Below are 18,561 nucleotides of genomic sequence, written 5' to 3' on the forward strand. Positions count from 1 at the left end.
CAATAATTCTAAAACAGACACTACGAAGCATATTCCATTTACATTTTTATCGGAGTGGGGATATGAAAAAAAAACTAGATGATTGCATTATGCAGTCTTGGGGATTAGCTTTTACTGGTAATTATAAAAATTATTTTCGATAAAGAGAAAATGAATACGAAGAAGTAGATTTTGTGTATCAAGAAAGCGAAGAAGTAAATAAAATGCAAGAAGACGTACTTAACAATTTGGAAAGTGCGGGGGAAAAATGAAAAAAAGGAGAAGATGGAGATTTGATGAAGAGGAAATATCAGTTGGAGATTACGCACTTTTACGGATGGATAAAGATATAAATGAAAACACAAGAAAATATCCTCTGTATGACCAGATAGATACATCTGCATACAGAGTGATAAAACAGGACGGAGGCACATTAGATTTAGAAAATGAAGAGGGGGAAATTATTGAAAAAGTACATTTTAGTTGGCTAAGAAAATTAAAAAAATAATTATTAATATTTTGAAATTGTTTCTAAATAAAAAAAATCAAGTTAATCGATAAAACGCTATGTCGGGTCAAAAATGCGTTATGTTTGTTTTTTGTGGGGGAATAATATGAACTTTTATCCAAAAAAGACATAAAAAACACAAATATGGTATAATTGGAGTAAGGTATATCTATTTAGTTATTTTTTATTTATTTTTATAAATTTTTAAAAAGTGACTCACGTCTGGACTGTGACAATAGATAAACAAAGATGGAGTAAAAAAATTCAAAAAGGTATAAAAACAATATAAAAATGTCAAAATAATAAAAGAGATTGACTTTGAAGGAATAAAATCAGAATAAATGATACAAAAAATAAAATTTCAAATTCTGAAATCAGGAAATGAAAGTTCATAATGATTCATTCCTTAAAAATCAAATTAAATAAGAATGTAAAAAAGTACAAATAAAATACTAACAAAGTATGACAACCACGTGTATCAACGTGTTATAATTTATTAGGATTACCTTGAAAAATAGGTTAACCATAGTGTAATAATTTTAATAAATATGAATTTTATTTATATTTTCGAGAAACTCTACCAATTCACTAATCTAACATTCTATTATATCGAGTCGCAAGATGGACCACCGATTGAGTCACAAACTCTTCATATCTAATCGTTGCATTAAAAAACTAACCATAGTTTTAGTCAAAGATTTATATTGTGGATAATTTAAAAAATAATAACAAAATTGTATTTAAATAATAATATAATAGAAAAATGCGTTCTCGTCGTAGTGGGGCAAAAGCAGTAAATGGAAGGCCAGTAAAGTCTGTCTCTCCTGGCCGAGAAATGAGATTAGAAGAACGTAAAGAACTGAGTGATCTGAACAGTCGACTGGCTACATTAATAGAACACAACCGTGGACTGGATGTATGACTGAGTATGTGAGTTGTAGAGAGAAGGAGGCCGTAAAATGTACGAAGAGGAGTTGAAGGATGTCCGCAGTCTATTGGACAAAATATCCAACGAGAAAGCGGAGGTGGAAATAGAGAGGGGCCGACTAATGTCCGAGGCAGAAGACCTACGAGAAAAGTAAGAATAAAATGACATTCCAGACTGGAGGCGAGTGAGTGTGATGTGTCCAGACTAAGGAAGCTAAATGGAAGTCTGAGTACTCAATTAGGCCACAAGACTGCCCAAATAGAGACCCTCTCATTAGCCCTGGAAGAGGCATGTGAAGATATGAACAAATTAAAACGTGACTTGGAGAATGGAGAGAAGCAATTGAATGTAGCACGTAGTCAGTTGGAGAGGGAGACATTGGGGAGAATAGAGGCAGAGAACTCTCTCCAAACAATGAGAGAGACAGCCGTGTTTGACAGATCAGTGAGGAGTGGGGAAGGAATATACGAGGATATGCGAGATCAGTTGGATGATGATATGTGTCTTGTTATGAGTAGAATGGAAGGAATACACCAAACTAAGGCATATTTGTACACTCATGGGTTAGATTGATGCACTCAGAAAGGAATTGGATGTTCGGAAACAACAAGTGAGTTCATTGACTGACCAAATGACCACTCTCACTGCACGTTTAAAGGAAAGGAATCAAGAAATTGAGAAATATATTCGACAGATTAGTCAATTAGAGAAAACATTGCTCGACAAGCAGGTGGAGATGGATGAGGCCAGTCTTGCACATACCACACATATTGGGAGGACTGAACAACTCCTTTCTCACCTTACTGCCACTCTGGATAATACTCTCGATGAACATCACGACTTGTTTGCAGCCAAAGTCCGGCTGGATACGGAAATCGGGGCTTACCGTACTCTCATGGAGAAGGAGGAGACGAGACTTGAGTTGGATGGGCCACGGAAGAGGAGACGAGATTCCCTCTGCTCTCTTTCTACGGGGGATGTCCGTATTGTACATCAGTCTGATGATACTGTCAAACTCCACAACACTGCCGACACTGTAATCACATTTCTCATTCTAGACTGTCGATGTGTCAGCCTGGCTGCTTACTCAGACTGTACTCTCACAACAAGTGTCCTTTCTCTTTCCCCCTCAGACTACACTCCCTCCCCAAGGATATTGTAATATATATAGTCCTGACTCCACTCATGATTCACAACATCTCTCCTTTGCACTACAATATCCCTGGTTGGCTGGACATCCTTCTATTATTCGATTGTTTGATGCCAATAACGTGCAAGTCGCCAAACGTTACTTCACTACTCCAGTCAAGCAATCAGCGTGTCTTTTAATGTAGTAGTCTTACTTGATTCTTTTCTTTTTCCATTATTTGTTTTGTATTTTCTTGTTATTAAATATTTGTAATAAATATTGTCACGTTAAGTATTGTTGTGATGGATGCCCCTGCTGCATTAGGACAGGTGATGAGTAAGTAATATAGAAGGTGACCAAAGTACTGGGAAGAGTAGGCTCGCAGGGTCAGTGCACTCAAGTGCGAGTCACTCTTATGAACACGGCCCATCGGAGTATAATCAGGAATGTCAAGGGCCCTGTGCGTGTGGGAGACGTGATTGCTCTCATGGAGTGTGAGAGAGAAACCAAGAGGCTCTATTAACTGTTCCTTTTCTGTGTTTGTGAATAATTAGTCCTTGTTTGTGTATCCACTATAATATGACTTAGACCAAAATATTATAAATTCGAATAGGTAGTATTTATCCACCTGTTTACTTTATACGTCCAACACGGTAGAGGAGTACCCCACTAAGTAGGCATAATGAGGACTCATTTTTCATATAATGTAAAAGGCATTTGATTTTGAAATGGGGAGGCATTGATGAATCAATTTAAGTCTTGAGAGTCTAGTTTGGTGTACATCTCCTGTGTCTTCATCACATATTGGCCTACCAAGACTGACGGATTAGACTAGCAAAAGAATCTGTTATTCCATTTCTACCAATTCCCATTCGACGTTGCGATCATTGAGAAATTGGTTTAGAGTTTATTGAAATAGACTCCTTTATTACCACGCCTTTGCTAGTCATTGAAGAATTTTAGCGGGGTGTAATTGAAGTGAAATGTTTGTGGAATGAATAAAGAACGGTTAGTACTCCAGGAAACCTGCCATTTCTATAAGACAGTCTTCCGACTTTCCAAAGAGGTTTGAAATGAGCGTGCTGAACATACGGAAATGATTGACGGAATTAATGAGGAAATATGTCCAAACTTATTAATTATTCCATTACACAACATTTCCCTATCCTAACCCTAAAAGAATTATCACCAACTCTGTCTATAAGTGACTCCCACTTCAAATCTCTAATATGCCTGAAATAGTTCTAGGAGACATATGACTTTCGTGGACAGAATGTGGCAAGAATAGACGTCGGGGGGTCCAGTCTGGTATGACATGTGTCACTGGGGGATGACAGGTCTGGAAGGGGGAGAAATACACCTGTTTGTCAATAATGAGATGCACAGCCTGTCACTAAAGATCAATAGTAAATGAAATATTAAAAAATCATTGTTTAGTACTAAAATAATTTGGTGGATCCCCCAGAAAGAACATATCCCCTTCGTTGGTGTTGAAAAAAAGATTGTGATTAGTGGGTATCTCCTCTAAGTGGTCAAGTTTGTCCCTTTTTGCTTTTTGTCGTCGATTACAAAACCACACACGGACAACATCCTTGTCGAGATTGAGACTGCTGGCAATTCTACGGAGAGTGTTGGACACAGGTTTAGGATTTTGGAAGAAATACTTTTCGAGGGCATATTTGAGAGAATTGTCAATGGGTGTTCTCTTTTTGCGTTTCTGTGAATGTGTGTGTTTTTCAGGAATGCAGTTGTCCATTGTGTCTCTGGTTATTTCATCCACCCATTTCTCCAAGAGGGGCTTCAACTTGCACATGTTCTTGGTGGACAGTTGGAGTGACTCAAAACGACACACAGTCGTCTGAGACAAATAACTCCCATAAAGATTCCCCAATGCGTTCCCCACGTCTGCTTGTGTGTGTCCATTCCGCATTCGAATTTGCTTAAACTTTTTGGCAAATTCGACCAGTTCTTCCGAACTGACAGCCTCCTTGGGTTGTTCTTCCTTGTCTTTGACGAAATACGACCTGAACAGATCCTCGTCTGAATAGACGTAGGAACCCCACATTTCGTTATAGGGTTCCCACATGTAGTAGTCTGGCTGATACATCACCAAGTTGTTATTCGGATAGTCGTTAAAGTCCATTTAAAAACTGAATGATCGGCCATATATATACCATCGATATTGCCGGCCAATACATCCGGACATGAAACACTTCCGTCATTTATTTTAATATCCATGGACACGCAATGTCATACTTGTACTGATGCCACTAATCTTTTTAGAGAAAACATTCGAAGGCAGCCATTCCACTACCCAGTTCACCAGACAGTTCACCAGTCACTCCAACAAAGAGTCCAATTTGAGACAAGGCGGAGACAGAGGTTGTCTTATCATCTGACAAAAGACACTACCAAGAGAAAATCCGCCAGCAACAGGCTGACGAAGAAGAATACAGAAGAAAAGTCTTGGCAGAGAGACACCAACGCTTCCAAGAAATCACAGAAAAGTACCAAAGGGGAACATATGTGAAAAGGAGACCACAAACGTATTCCCCCAAACTGAGTAGCCCCATGTTGATGTTTTTTAGTGACGTACTGCCGACCAAGTTCTCAGCGACCAGCCATCAAAGAAAGCAGTCGCCAATAAATGTTAATTGTAGACAAATCCTCGAAATACCACGTACAGCGAGTACATTCCGCCCCTTCCTTGAATCAACAGCAACAAATACAGGACGAAGTGACAAATAAAAACACTCTAAACGAAGAGGATATGCCTCGACTAACCACGTTTTCTCGGAGTCCATTGAGCAAAATTATTTACTCCCAGCAACTACTGCCGATTGCCTATCAACCCTCCCTCAATAAACCACCAGAACACAACACATCTGACAAAACAGTCAAAGGAGGTCACAACATTTCCGACAATTCGTTTCTGAGTGGATGCATTGAAAAGAAATGTCAAAAAGCGAAGGAATGTTTAAAAGACACGAAAGGAATACTAAAAACGTGTCCTCCCATGTCTTGCCAACAAAGACAGTGAGATTCGCTGATCAAATCGAATCAAATAATTCGGAACGTCCTGAGACGACAGACACAAGTTGTACTTGCAGTAATCAGCAGCCTCAGGTAACAAATGGAGAGTCCCCATCCAAATCAACGGTAATATTCACACTGAATTGCCGTCGCGGAATATTTACCTCTCCAATAGACCAAGTTCCACATACTCAGGGACCCCCAGATCCCACCAAATTTCAAAAACGGCGCAGATTCCCGTCCCAGCCAAATCTGGTAGTATTCCAAAGCATGCCCGGATGCGTGTGAATTTACTGCCTAGTATGATTGGGGTATGATTTGGTAGCACTCGACAGCATTGCTCTGTTCAATGCAGCCGAGAGATACGTCACCTACGACAACCTGTCACTTAGTCTGGTCAATAAACTTGTCAACGACGCAGTGTGCACTCGCCGACGTCCCCCTTCAGTGCTGTCGATAGAAGAAAACCGTCTGCTGAACTCTTTAGAGAGACTTGACAAAAAATTGTCTCGACTGATAACATAACCAAATTTTGTATATTAAACAAAACCATAAAGAAACCAAGAGAGAGTGTTACTTAAGTAGTTTGTATTCGAGATGCATATGGTTGATGGGCGAAAGTCCATGACAAGCGCGGAATAGGTTGAGAAGGCAGGCCCTTTGAGGGAAAAGTGCGTTGACAAGTGGACTGTTTTGTGGGACGAGAGGAGCCTTGAAGAAGAAACTGAGTGCGGAGGCAATGGAGTTGAAGGGACGTTGACCGATGTGAATGCGTGAAAGAAGTTCAGCACAGAGAACAATGTCGAGCATGATTGGTGCGGCCAAGAGTGAGTCCTCACACGTGTTGTACACGGCGATGGTGTTGAGGCCTCCCAACATGAGACGACTGATGTACTCGTCCATGGCCCGTTTAGAGTCGCCGACAAAAGGAGCGTATTTGATGACAACCTAAGAATATGAAGAGGACATTACTAGATGGTCAGGTTTGTCGGCTGGAGTGGAGTAGAGAATGTCATTGGAGTGAACCATGTCGTCGATCACGTTACTTTTGGATATCTCCTTGGAACGGAATTGCTGAGGGGCGTTCAAGTTATATCCGTCGTTGTTGCCCAAATGGTTGTAGCTTACGACTGATTTGAGATGAAGTCCACAGGACACGAGAAAGTCTGCGAGGACTGATTTTAGTCGAGTCTGTCCGGTCTTAAGATCATCTCCGGCAATGGACACTCCACGACTCTCAGCCAACTGAATGAGGCCGGGAACGAACGTGTTTTGTGGAGAACAGTTGACAAATGTGCACTAAAGTAAAAGTGAGGGACAACCCCCTCGAGCACACTGGCCACTCCGTACAATGTGGAGGACGAGATTTCGGTTTCATTGGCTCGGATGGAGGCCTCCAACTCTTCCCATGTCGCGTTGAGTCCTTCTTTCACCTCACAGAATCGTTCCGTGTTTGCTGTCCACATAACCACAACCTTCTCCAGTTGATTCATACGCTTGAAATCGCGAATGTCCTGTCTTAGTTGTTCCACCAATTGCTCTTTCTTTCCCTCAAGCACATTGTCTGCCCTCGATGATTGATTCCCCGCCACAAAGTCAGGCACAAATGCTGCCTTCAGGGGTTCCATTTTACTCATCATCGGTCTTAGCTGTTCCTGCAGATCCCAGTCCAACACTTTTGCTCTCTCCGCCGCCTCTCCCAGGTTTGCCTTCGAAATATCCCATCCTACACTCCCCCACTCTCAATACCTCCCAACACCAAGTCTCCCGGCTCCACCATCGGCAACATGTTTTTTACCCCCACATACCATTCCTCGTTCTCCAGTTGGCCCACGTAGCATGTCCCCGACTGAGTGAACGACCCCCTCAACTCCGCATCCACTTGTCCATCCTTCGTCCGGAAACTCAGTTTGTGTTTGTTCGCCAGGATTGCCGCTGTCAGGGTTGACCCATTGTTGCCTCCCCATCCTGCCATCATCAGTCCCAGACGGGGAACTCTGGTGTCTGTCACGAACACATATTCCTCCTCTTCTCGCTTCACCACGAACGAGTCTTGTTCTGCCCTCACTACTGACCGGTCGTATGCATATCTACGCCTTCACTCATTCACACTCACCTTGCCTCTATCCGGTCTCCAAAATACTTTACTCTTGGATCATTCACTCGGAAACCGCACTCTCTCTATCATATATTAACACCACATTTACGTTTCGTCCGTTCATTTTACGATAAAGCTCGCTTCATCGCATTATATGCTAATTTTTTTCTAGAATTTTCCCGTCATTCCAACACATTCTATTGCCCCCTTAATCCCCCCCCCACTAATCCCCCTTAGGAAACGAGTAGGAATGCTATTCCCATTAGAAACAACTCTCACGTAGACCACAAGTATTTTAATCAGATACTCAGACTACAATCAATGTGGGCTGGTCGACACACCTTCTTATCTGCCTACTTAAATGACTATATAAATGGTTTTCCTATGTGAATGGAGTGTTATGTTATGTGTTATATTAGTACTGGATTAGGATGCGTTAGTGGGAGAGGCAGGAGGAGAAATTATGTCTCTGTTCTCGGCGATAAAAACACAACCAGAAGTGCAGCTTTGCCTCATTTCCACATATTTCTTTCCGCACTCTGTCATCATAAGAAATGTCTCCCCACCCGAATTGTACCACTCATTGCACATTTCCACAGACGTCCACTGGTTTATTACCACGAACGACGGACTCCATAGCCCACGCAGTACCTCGATCTGTTCACTCGCCACGAGATTGTCCCCAGAGTTCTCCCTTATGTTGGTAACGTAGTCCCCCGATAGACTTTCCAAGTACCGTGTGTCCTCACCCAATAATAAATCCTGCACTTCAAAGGCTGGTTTGTCTAGGAATGGATAAGTGGAGAAGTGACCTCTCTTCGGTGTGCAGAGAGTGGGAACGAGAATTATGTCCACGCCAGACAGCCAGTCTTGCTGTCGGACGTTAGGCTCACTCTGATACCAAAAAACAGCATCTCGGGAAGAGCGGAAGTAAAGCATTCCTAAAGAATATGTCTGACTGTAGTTCTCCACTCCGATGATCTACATTCTACATAACATCTACCTCTGGACACAGCGCAGTCTCTGATCCATTGTAGTTTTTCAATATGCTCTTTCCTCGCTTAATCGTGTTCCGGTATGAACGAAAGTCGTTTACATTGTATCTTATTATTATCAAAGCTCCAGTCGTGTTGTCACTCATTTCTGCTATGGTAACTATTCTTGTATTTCAATCATTCTTAAGGCAAATAATTCCCCACCGTTTAAATTACCTACTTTATTGACACACATTTTTCTCAAATAGGTCAAATGTCTCTCAAAGAATACAATAAGCATTTTAATTGACTGTAATTCGCTTGCTAATCGAACATCTCGAACATGACTACGAAGTGAATATATCTCAGGTCATACTTTTCTTTCTTTGAAACACAAAGATTTCATGAAAAATGTTTCATTTGTAATCTTTGACTAAAAATAGACGATCTCGCAAATTGATGTAATAAGATTTTTCATTAGAAGGCACACGGGACTGTGAGGTGTATTCAGATCAATAAATTACAAAAAGAACATCATAAATTGGAACCAAAAATGATGATTATCATTTTACTATCTCATCGGAGACCCACTGTCTTCAAGATTCTACACTTATATGAAAATTCCTAATGAAACATTGGGATTAAATTCTAAAATTCTTCCAAGTGTTTATTGAAGATAAAAAAACAGCACTCATTATATTCAGAACTCAATTAATTAGATCATCCCGGAATCCTCTCATTCTTTTTCGCTAAAGACGGGACTTGTATAAGGACTGTGCAGTTTCTTATTACAGGTGTTGTCAAATGGTTTCAAATTAATCCGAAGAATGTCCATCAGTAGGATCTTCATCTCCGGTTGTGTGAAGGCTCTCGGCTGTGTTGATGACATGTGAATGTACTTGCTTTTGTAAACAAAGTTGAATGGGAGAAAAAACAATTTAACTAGATCGAATGAAAAGACATACAAGTTATACTTGATTATATTTAAATGTACATTGTGTAAATAAAATGTATTAATATTAGGACACCACAGTGATTGAACTGGTTTGATTTTTAAACTGCATTAATTTAAACCATGCCCCATGTGGGCGGAATACTGTAATATACACAGATGGACAACAAAACACAGTTGGCTGCATCCAGCACTACATCCAGCAGTGGAGGTGGGTCGAAGGGGCCGGTGAACGTGTTCAGTTCAACCGAAACAAGGAAAGCAAAGAAGAAGGGAAATATAGTCAAAATAGCCCCATGTCACTCAAGAGGAGGCATCCCCACTCGAGCAGTGGTATCGACTGCAGACAAGTCTTCCCACGTGATAATCAAGTCCTCTGTAGAGTGAGGTGGATTACTTTATAGATCTCGGATGACGAGTTCAAGTCCTCCACACACAAGCCATGTAACTGCTCCAAATCTCGGTGTCTTAAACTGTAGGAATATATAATATTGCCAGCTACTGCGAGTGCTTTGCCAATGGGGCGTGTTGCTACAACTGTAATTGTGTGGGCTGCCACAACACGGAGGGACACTCCGCGGAGAGAGCCACTGCCATCAAAATCCTCCTTTCTCGCAACCCGACTGCCTTCGCCCCCAAGATTGGTACTCTCTATTTCCTACTCAGACGACCGATCACACCAAAAGGGCTGCAACTGCAAGAGGTCGGCCTGTCTAAAGAACTACTGCGAGTGCTATGGAGTACTCCCCCTCCTCACTCTCAGGCGGGCATTCCCTGCTCTCTCCTCTGTCGGTGTGAAGGGTGCCGTAATTGTGACAGCCAATACAATCGACGCAGACGGGGAACACACTCGCTTAGGGAATTCGAACACTACATTCACACACGTCTGTCATTCCCTATATTTGTAGTACGACACGACCACTAACACTATTCTTAATACACTCCTCTCTCATATATATATTAATCACATAAGTCATTCCACATTCTCGGGAAAGTAATCTACAATATTAAAGGGAATAACCAGTCCTGGGTTTGAGGAGTATTCTTCTTTGTATTCTGAGACTGTCCTACACATCAACACACTAACACTCACATTGGCTCGACTCAGTCCACCACGGGGGGTTTGAGTGGCAGACGACCATCCATTCCTCCATCCATCCACGCATGGCAAAGGACAGGACAGGAGCATGCCCGTCTGTGCTTGTGTCGACCAGTCACCTGAGTAAAGTCGCATGCAGTGACCTCGAAATCTGAGGAGATGGCCGAGATGACTTTGTTGGCCTCGGATAGACTGACATCGAGGAGAGACACGTCATTGATAGAGATCAGTCTCATGTCCTTCCGGAGTCGTCCATCTCTGCCAATTACCCCGTGGTCGTCGATGTGGTCAACAAATATGCCCCCGTTTATCCCCTTGGCCACCCTCACTCCCACGTACTCATCTCCACTCATCTGAAGACGAAAATTCTAAATGTTCTCGAACCAGTCGGTCTAAACAGGTAAAACGGGATGACTACCTTTTTATTTCGCAATAGAAAATGCCTCATCTGGGATGCTACGTTTACAGAAACTTGGTTAATGAGTAATTGAGAAAATTAGCTTAATTAGCAAAAAGGAATGTTAATAAGTAATGTCGTGATAAACTTTTCATTAATTTTCTAAGTGTTCTAACTGGCCTCGTTGGCTGAAGAGTTTGCAACGATGTTGGATTAAGACCTTCGAAGTTTCAACTCCGAAGGATTCAGCTTTCAGGCTGGGGGTCAAGTAATGTCAAACTGTCTTTCATCTGTGCTTTGAGTGATGGCGAGGGCTGACCTATCCATGTGAGGCAGGTCATCATTTCCAGAGATTTATCAGACATTTCAGGCCTCATTTAGTCGAAGGGTTCAAATCCAAAACATAATGATTTCATAATAATTGATACTTCTAATTTTCTAATAAAATACATTAATTAACTTTCTAAAGAGTGTATGGAATTTCAACGTTTCTGAGTTCTCTTATATTTGCCAAAATAAACCGAGAATCAGTGAAAAGGCCCAGAATGGAGGTACGCGTTCAAATCGAGAAATCAACTCCAACTATCAAACCAAAAAGTTTTTTCAACAAAACAGACGAAGCTGTCGAGTTAAATTCGATTTTAAAGGACTTTGATGACTTTCCTCATAAGTAGACTTGTATGAAAATAAGATCACTGAGTTTTTGTCATCAACATCAAGAGAACAGAAGCAGGATGTTTGTGAGGAATATGCAAGGCTTTACAACAAAGTATGTTTACCTAGTTTCACTAAAAGGACCTCCTGTTTGAATTTACCTCGAATATGCCTAACCATTATGCAGAACTGGCTGTGGCACTGACTACGTCCAAAGTTCTGCTGACTGTAAACGCAATCAAAGCAGCCACCAAAGTTGAATAAGTGATTTCAGCAAACAAAAGTGGACTTGCACTGTTAATTAGCTTAGCCCACAAAAAAGATTTGAGGAATCTAATTGATGGAAAAACCAGTGGAATCCTCAAAGACGTCCTCTTGGCCCTCATTGATGTCAAAATCATTGACCAATAAGGTAGAGAAAGGAACAATTGAACCCAGAACTGAAAAGGAGATTTGTGTTGACCAACAACTCATCGTGGACCGACCTCTTGCCTAACAGCAAGCCAGGAAATCGCAGGAATTGCTCGAATCTCATCATCATATTAATATCACCCCTTTTTTCCTGGACGGATTTATTTACCAGAATAGATACCAGTCGGCGGCTTTTCTCCAAGAATATAACCATGTACAGTGCTGGTAGAAAAAAACCGGTTTTGCAGTTACTAACTTTTTTTGGCAGATAGCATTTATTTTTTTTAACTGAATCGAACTCTTTGTAGTTGATTAGATTTATATTTTTTTTATTTATAAAAAATTTCATTAATCGTTTACAATTCGGATGATTTAAATTTTAGCGTGTGAATAAAAAACCGGTTTTCATTATTGAGTGATATTTTAGTTGTTGAATTTTTAGTTTTATAAGCAAATGTTAAATAAAATAATTAAAGGGAAGATTCTTGCTCTTTATGAGTTAAATTGGACGATAAAAGATATTGCAGATCATCTAAATACTCCAAAATCGACAATCGGAGATTTTCTTCGAAAATTCAAAAAATATGGAACTATTGATAGGATTCCTGGTTCTGGGCGTCCTAAAAAGCTTCAAAAAACAGACGTTGAAATTTTATTGCATCTTGTTGAGTGCGATCCAAAAAAATCTTCTAACACGTTGAGGAATGAAATAAATCATTTAACTGGTAAGAGTGTCTGTAGAAAGACAATTGGAAATTACTTAAATTCCAATTTTCTCTTCGGAAGAGTATGTCAACGCAAACCGTTGCTTTCGAAGAAAAACATAATAAAAAGATATGAATTGTCAAAAATTTTTATTCGGATGAACAATGACGCATGGAAAACTATTATTTCTCTGATGAAGCATCTTTTCAGATTTTTCCTACTAAAAAAAGGCAATACAGTTATCGAAAAAAAAGTTCACGTTATGAATTGAGCCATACTACGCCGACAGTAAAATTTGGTGGAGGCAGTGTTATGGTTTGGGGCTGTATCTCCTATCAAGGAGTGGGCAATTAGTTTTTGTTAATGGAACCCTCAATTCCGCTAAATATATAAATGTTTTAACGAATAATTTGTTCGTTTCGGCGCGAAAAATGGAACTAAATCGGTTCACTTTCCAACAAGATTTGGCTCCCTGCCATCAATCTGCATTGACAACCAAGTTTTTTGAAGAAAATAAAATTCCAATTCTTGATTGGGCTCCGCAATCTCCAGACATGAACCCAATGGAACATGTTTGGAGCATGATGAAGCAGAAGTATTCTTTAGATCCTGCAAAAAATAAACTGGATCTGGAAGTCAAATTAACAAAAATTTGGAACGAATTGCCGTCTGAAAGTATTCAGAAGTTAATTGATAGCATGCCTAAAAGGTCATACGAGCTATTTATTAATCGAGGATACCACACAACATATTAACTGTTGATTTGTTAACTCTTTTTGTTAAAACCGGTTTTTTATTCACATGCAAAAATTTAAATTTTTAAAATTTCGGCCGATTATTGAAATTTTTAAAAGTAAAAAAGATTATATATAATCAACTTCAAACTCTTTATTTTCATTTAGAAAATTAATAGCTATCCGCCAAAAAAAGTTAGTAACTGCCCAAAACCGGTTTTTTTCTACCAGCACTGTATGTCCTGTCTGTCACTTTAGTTAACTAGCGAAGTTTCAACTAGAACTCATTAATTTACAACATGATATAGAACTGACGGCATTGTTCAAAAATGCGTCCATTAGTAATTTTTACGAATTAATTCCTCAAGAAAAATTCAAAAATATAACACACAATGCATATATGAATCTACATATTTATGCGAATCAATATTTAGTAAAATGAAAAATATAAAAATATATTATTCTCTCTTATTCTAATTTCTAATTCTTGTTGTTACGTGCATGTTTGTTCTACTGGGTTTAATGAAACATTTCCAATGGACCTATCTACGGAAGATAATTAAAGAGAAACCAATAATAACGTAGATCGGGTGGTCCATGGGCAGCTTGGAACGCAAGAATCTGATATTCCCCCTCCAAATTCGGTTGTCGCAAACGGATTGTCCTGCTAATCTGTTAACTCTACGGGCTATCATCGATCAAGTAACGCAGGTGGACATGATCAATGGGCGAATGAAGTGGTAACGTTTCTCGAGCAAGATTCAAAAGAATACCACGTGGTGGATGGCCTATGATTACTCAGGCTTTTAACGAAAAGTTCCTCACGTCCAAATCTGTGGCGAATGTGAAGAGTCTGGCTAAGATGACGAGAACAAAGTTTAACTCTCCAATGGATCAAGAAAAGAATCACAAGATGGAAATCTCTAATTTTAGAGATTGCTCAATTGAATTTTCTTACCAAATAGAGCAAGTAAAATCTATCTCTAGAAAAAAACGAAAGCCGACCAAAAAAGTCCCATATCAACTACTTAAAAAAGAAATATTGTCTGGAATAAATGCAGTGATTAATGAATATATAAAGACCAACCCTCCTGTCAATTTGAATGATATCATCGATATCGTTTATGCTGCACAGCTGACATACCAAACTCTCACAAAATACTCTCCTAAGAATAACAACTGGAAAGGAATTATGGAAGCAAAACTAATTAAACTTAAAGAACAATACGAACAGACTAATGATCAAAAAGGAAGCTTGAAGTTTGATATTGCAACGAGGGATATGCTGAGTGAATATGGATATCGAAAGGCAAAGAAAGGAGAACTTGGAAGAATTTATGCTTGCATTGGAGACGAAATAAAGATTGTTGAGAAGAAACTTCGACTCCATGATGCAAGAAAAGAATTTCGGAGACAGAATTGGTTCTTTGAACTGAATCGGCGTTGTTTCTATCGCAGTTTAAATGATGAAAGAAAGAGTGCAGAGTTTATGTTTAATAACAGTGAATGTCTATCATATTGGAAAAAAATATGGAGTAGAAATGAGAAGAGCGATAATGTGTTACATATTAACAAGAGAGTGACATGGGCAGAGGATACATTTGCAGAGTTTAGTAAAGAAAGCATCCTTGAAACAATTAAACAACTCCCAAACTGGAGAGCTAGCGGTTGTGATGGGGTGTATAATTTCTTTCTAAAAAATGGCCTCAATCCATGATCACTTGTGTGAAGAACTAGTCAAGATAATCCATGGTGAATACACACCGGATGAGTGGTTCTACACTGGAATCACATATCTCATCCCAAAGAAAGATATTTGTCAAGGACTTAAAGATTTGAGACCAATTACTTGTATGTCTAACCTATATAAGCTTGCAACGAAATGGGGCATATAATCTGATTGCCGATAATCAATTGGGAACTCGGCGAATATGTCAAGGGGCAAAGGAACAAGCAATTCTTAACCGGTGCATTCACAAGCAAAACGGAAATAATTTGTTTTCTACCTGGATTGATGTAAAGAAAGCGTTCAATTCGGTAGATCACGACTTTCTGTTCCAGGTGCTTGAAAACTCCGGACTCCCTAGCTGGATTGTGAATTTTGTGAAGAACCTTGTAACGAAGTGGAGAATAAAGCTAATTCTGAATCATAATGAAATCGGAGAGGTAAAATTGGAAAGAGGAATACTCCAGGGTGATTCCTTGTCACCTCAAATCTTTGCCCTGGTGATGGATCCTCTTAGTAGAATTCTGAATGTTAAGTACCCAAAAGTGATGATTGATAACCAAGATCAGGGTTGTATTACATATACAACAAATCACTTACTGTTTATGGATGATCTAAAAATATTTTACAAAAAGAAGATACAATGATGAATATGATGAATGGGGTAAATAATTTCTTTGAAGCTGTCGGACTGGAAAAAAATGTCGAAAAGTCTGCAACTAATCTGGCAAACCTTGGGTCTGAAGCTAAATTGCTTAATGGGGTGGAAGGTTACAGATACCTTGGAGTGTTAGAAGATAGAAGAAGCGATGTATTGAAAAGCGAAGTATTGAAGGCACTCTTTGGGGAACTAAAAAAGAGGATCGACAATCTTTCGAAGACCAAACTAAACTCGTGTAAATTATTTAAAGCCATAAATGAACACGCATTATCCCTCTATAACTATTATATTGGGCTTGTCGACATTGAGCCACTTGAGTTTGAACAAATTGACAAAAATGTACGCAGCATCCTTGTACATCATCGAATTCATTTGAAGCCTGCAAACAAGGAAAGGCTTTACCTCCCAAGAGATCAATTTGGAAGAGGACTTGTATCCATTACTCATAAAAATGAACGGATATTACTTCAATTCCTCCGTGATCTTGAAACAAAATCTCGTTACTGCATAAGAAAAGAAGGGATTCTGCGGGTCATTAATTCAAAGAGAACACATTTGGCCACAATTGCTGAATACCTCAAGCGCAAATACAACATCCAAGATATTGGAAGTCTTGATTTGAACATGCTGAGAGAATTGCAGAAGAACAGCTTAATTGAGCAAATAATGAAAAAACCATTACATGCAATTCTCTTTGATTGTTTGAATGATTCCAATGTTGACGTTGCAGAATCTTCTCATTTGTTATTACATGGAAATAACTCACCAAGATCCGAGGCTTTGCTATGCTTTATACAGGAACGTAATCTATTTTTCGACAATGTTGGGGCAATTTGCAGTCACTGTAACTCTTCTAAAAAGACTGTTGACCACTTAGCAACTAGGTGTGGTCGAATGCTGAATAGTGACTACTTACGACGACACAACGAAGTAATGAAATGTGTACATCTACATCTATGCAGGGAGTATGGAATCAAGAAATCTAAGAAATTGAAAACCCACTCTGTTCAATCAGTGGTTGCGAATAACTCTGTGGAGATTCGTGTTGACACGACAATTAATACGGATACGAAGGTTGAGAATAACAAGCCGGATATCTTTGTACTTGACAAAATGAGGAACACAATCACGCTTATAGAGATTGGAATCACCTCTCAAAAAAAATTGAAGCAAGTTGAAGTGGAAAAGCTCCACAAGTACGACCTGCTTGCCAGTGAACTGGGATTAATCCACAAAGCCAAGGTAACCATAGTACCATTGGTACTAACGTGGGATGGTGTTGTGAGTAAATACTATAAACATCACTGCGATACTATTGGTTTGGAAGAACTTACACGAGCTTACATTCAATCGGTAGTTATCAGAAAAACATTGGAGAGTATGCGTGTAGAACACAAATTTGGAATGATCCCGCCAGAAGAATGCCAAACGACTCGTTTTACAAATGGAACAACGGAAGAGAGACTCAAGAAGTGAGGCCATTGAGTCGAACTTGAGAACGACCACAGAAGAAGCCAACCCTGTGAGATGGATGAGTGTGCCCATCGAAGAGATTGGCTTTAGCTCAAAGAGGAGGAGAATCGAATAAGAGGACGCATTAATTAGTTCAATTGATAAATAATTAGTCTTAATATTATCTCTTATTCTCTTTTTTTTCCATTAAAAATTTATCTTAAAAAAAAATAAAAATATATAAAATATTTTTTGTGCGGCCCGCGAAGCTAATCTTAATTATCAATTTGGCCCTTGAGCTAAAAAGGTTGAGAACCCCTGATCTAAAGGTTGTAATGTTTGTGATATTTAGATTATTTTTTCTCCAATCAACAATTATCTGGATCCCAATCAACTGAGTCAAATGATTGGTAGGATCTCCCCAATTCAAGCACTTGTGGTTAATCAAAATTCTTTTCGGTCTTCAAAAATAGAAAGGTCTTTTGGTTTGATTTAAATATAGAGATCTGGTAGTAATATTTATACATTTCTTAAACCTGGCCAATCTTTTTCGATAAAAATCGAAACTAAGCTTCCTGCGCAGATTCATTTTGCAGTAATTTACTTATTTTGTACATAAATTAGCTTGAACAAGCCATTGAAAATAAAGAGATCCAGAGACTAACATATCACCTGTTTTCGTTGAGATAGCTCATAACAATCCTGGTTGCACTCTGAAAGTATGATTTGGGTTTATTTCGTGATGTAGGAATGTGATGGATTTGACTTGAGAAGTCCTTTTAAGCCGTTTTTAGATGCAAAATTTGGACGAAAATCTGCCCTGAGAAGGCTCGATATAGCAGGATTCCAAGTCCATCCTACCGGTGATCCGAATAAATTTTATGTCGCAAATGCAAAAAACAGAGATTATTCATCATTCAGTGAATTGACTTTCAGTGAAAATTGTTCATTTCTAAACATGACTTCGGATAATCTCAACATGCTGTCTAAATTAGCTGAAATATTTGGTTATGATGAGTAAAAGTTTTTGTATTTTGTAATAGATCTTCATTCTATAGTTTATAGAAAATTTAAGGATAATTTTATCAACTGAGATAATGTTTCCGTTTTAGTGTTATACA

At 39.2% G+C, this 18,561-nt stretch overlaps 4 protein-coding genes across 4 annotated transcripts; 2 read left to right on the top strand and 2 right to left on the bottom strand.

Annotated features, from left to right (window-relative positions):
- Window positions 1-1,434: 1,434 nt before the first annotated feature.
- On the top strand, window positions 1,435-2,728 carry LOC115231606 (prelamin-A/C-like). Its single transcript, XM_036500125.1, has 3 exons — window positions 1,435-1,563; window positions 1,596-1,958; window positions 1,990-2,728. The coding sequence occupies exons 1-3, from the start codon at window positions 1,447-1,449 to the stop codon at window positions 2,575-2,577; spliced, it is 1,068 nt and encodes a 355-aa protein (XP_036356018.1). The 5' UTR covers window positions 1,435-1,446; the 3' UTR covers window positions 2,578-2,728.
- A 1,242-nt stretch (window positions 2,729-3,970) lies between these two features.
- Window positions 3,971-4,687, bottom strand: LOC115231607 (POU domain, class 3, transcription factor 3-like). The gene has a single exon (XM_029801589.1). The coding sequence runs from the start codon at window positions 4,685-4,687 to the stop codon at window positions 3,971-3,973; it is 717 nt and encodes a 238-aa protein (XP_029657449.1).
- A 1,420-nt stretch (window positions 4,688-6,107) lies between these two features.
- Window positions 6,108-8,707, bottom strand: LOC115231608 (inositol-3-phosphate synthase-like). The gene is given in 4 exon segments (XM_029801590.2): window positions 6,108-6,873; window positions 6,876-7,304; window positions 7,307-7,667; window positions 8,679-8,707. Coding segments are annotated over 4 exon segments (1,542 nt in total). The 3' UTR covers window positions 6,108-6,150.
- Window positions 8,708-15,982: 7,275 nt separating this feature from the next.
- On the top strand, window positions 15,983-18,461 carry LOC115231609. The gene is made up of 2 exons (XM_029801591.1): window positions 15,983-17,341; window positions 18,189-18,461. The coding sequence occupies exons 1-2, from the start codon at window positions 15,983-15,985 to the stop codon at window positions 18,459-18,461; spliced, it is 1,632 nt and encodes a 543-aa protein (XP_029657451.1).
- The last annotated feature ends 100 nt before the right edge of the window (window positions 18,462-18,561 follow it).

The sequence above is a fragment of the Octopus sinensis genome, unplaced genomic scaffold (assembly GCF_006345805.1).
Source record: "Octopus sinensis unplaced genomic scaffold, ASM634580v1 Contig18745, whole genome shotgun sequence".
NCBI lineage: Eukaryota > Metazoa > Mollusca > Cephalopoda > Octopoda > Octopodidae > Octopus > Octopus sinensis.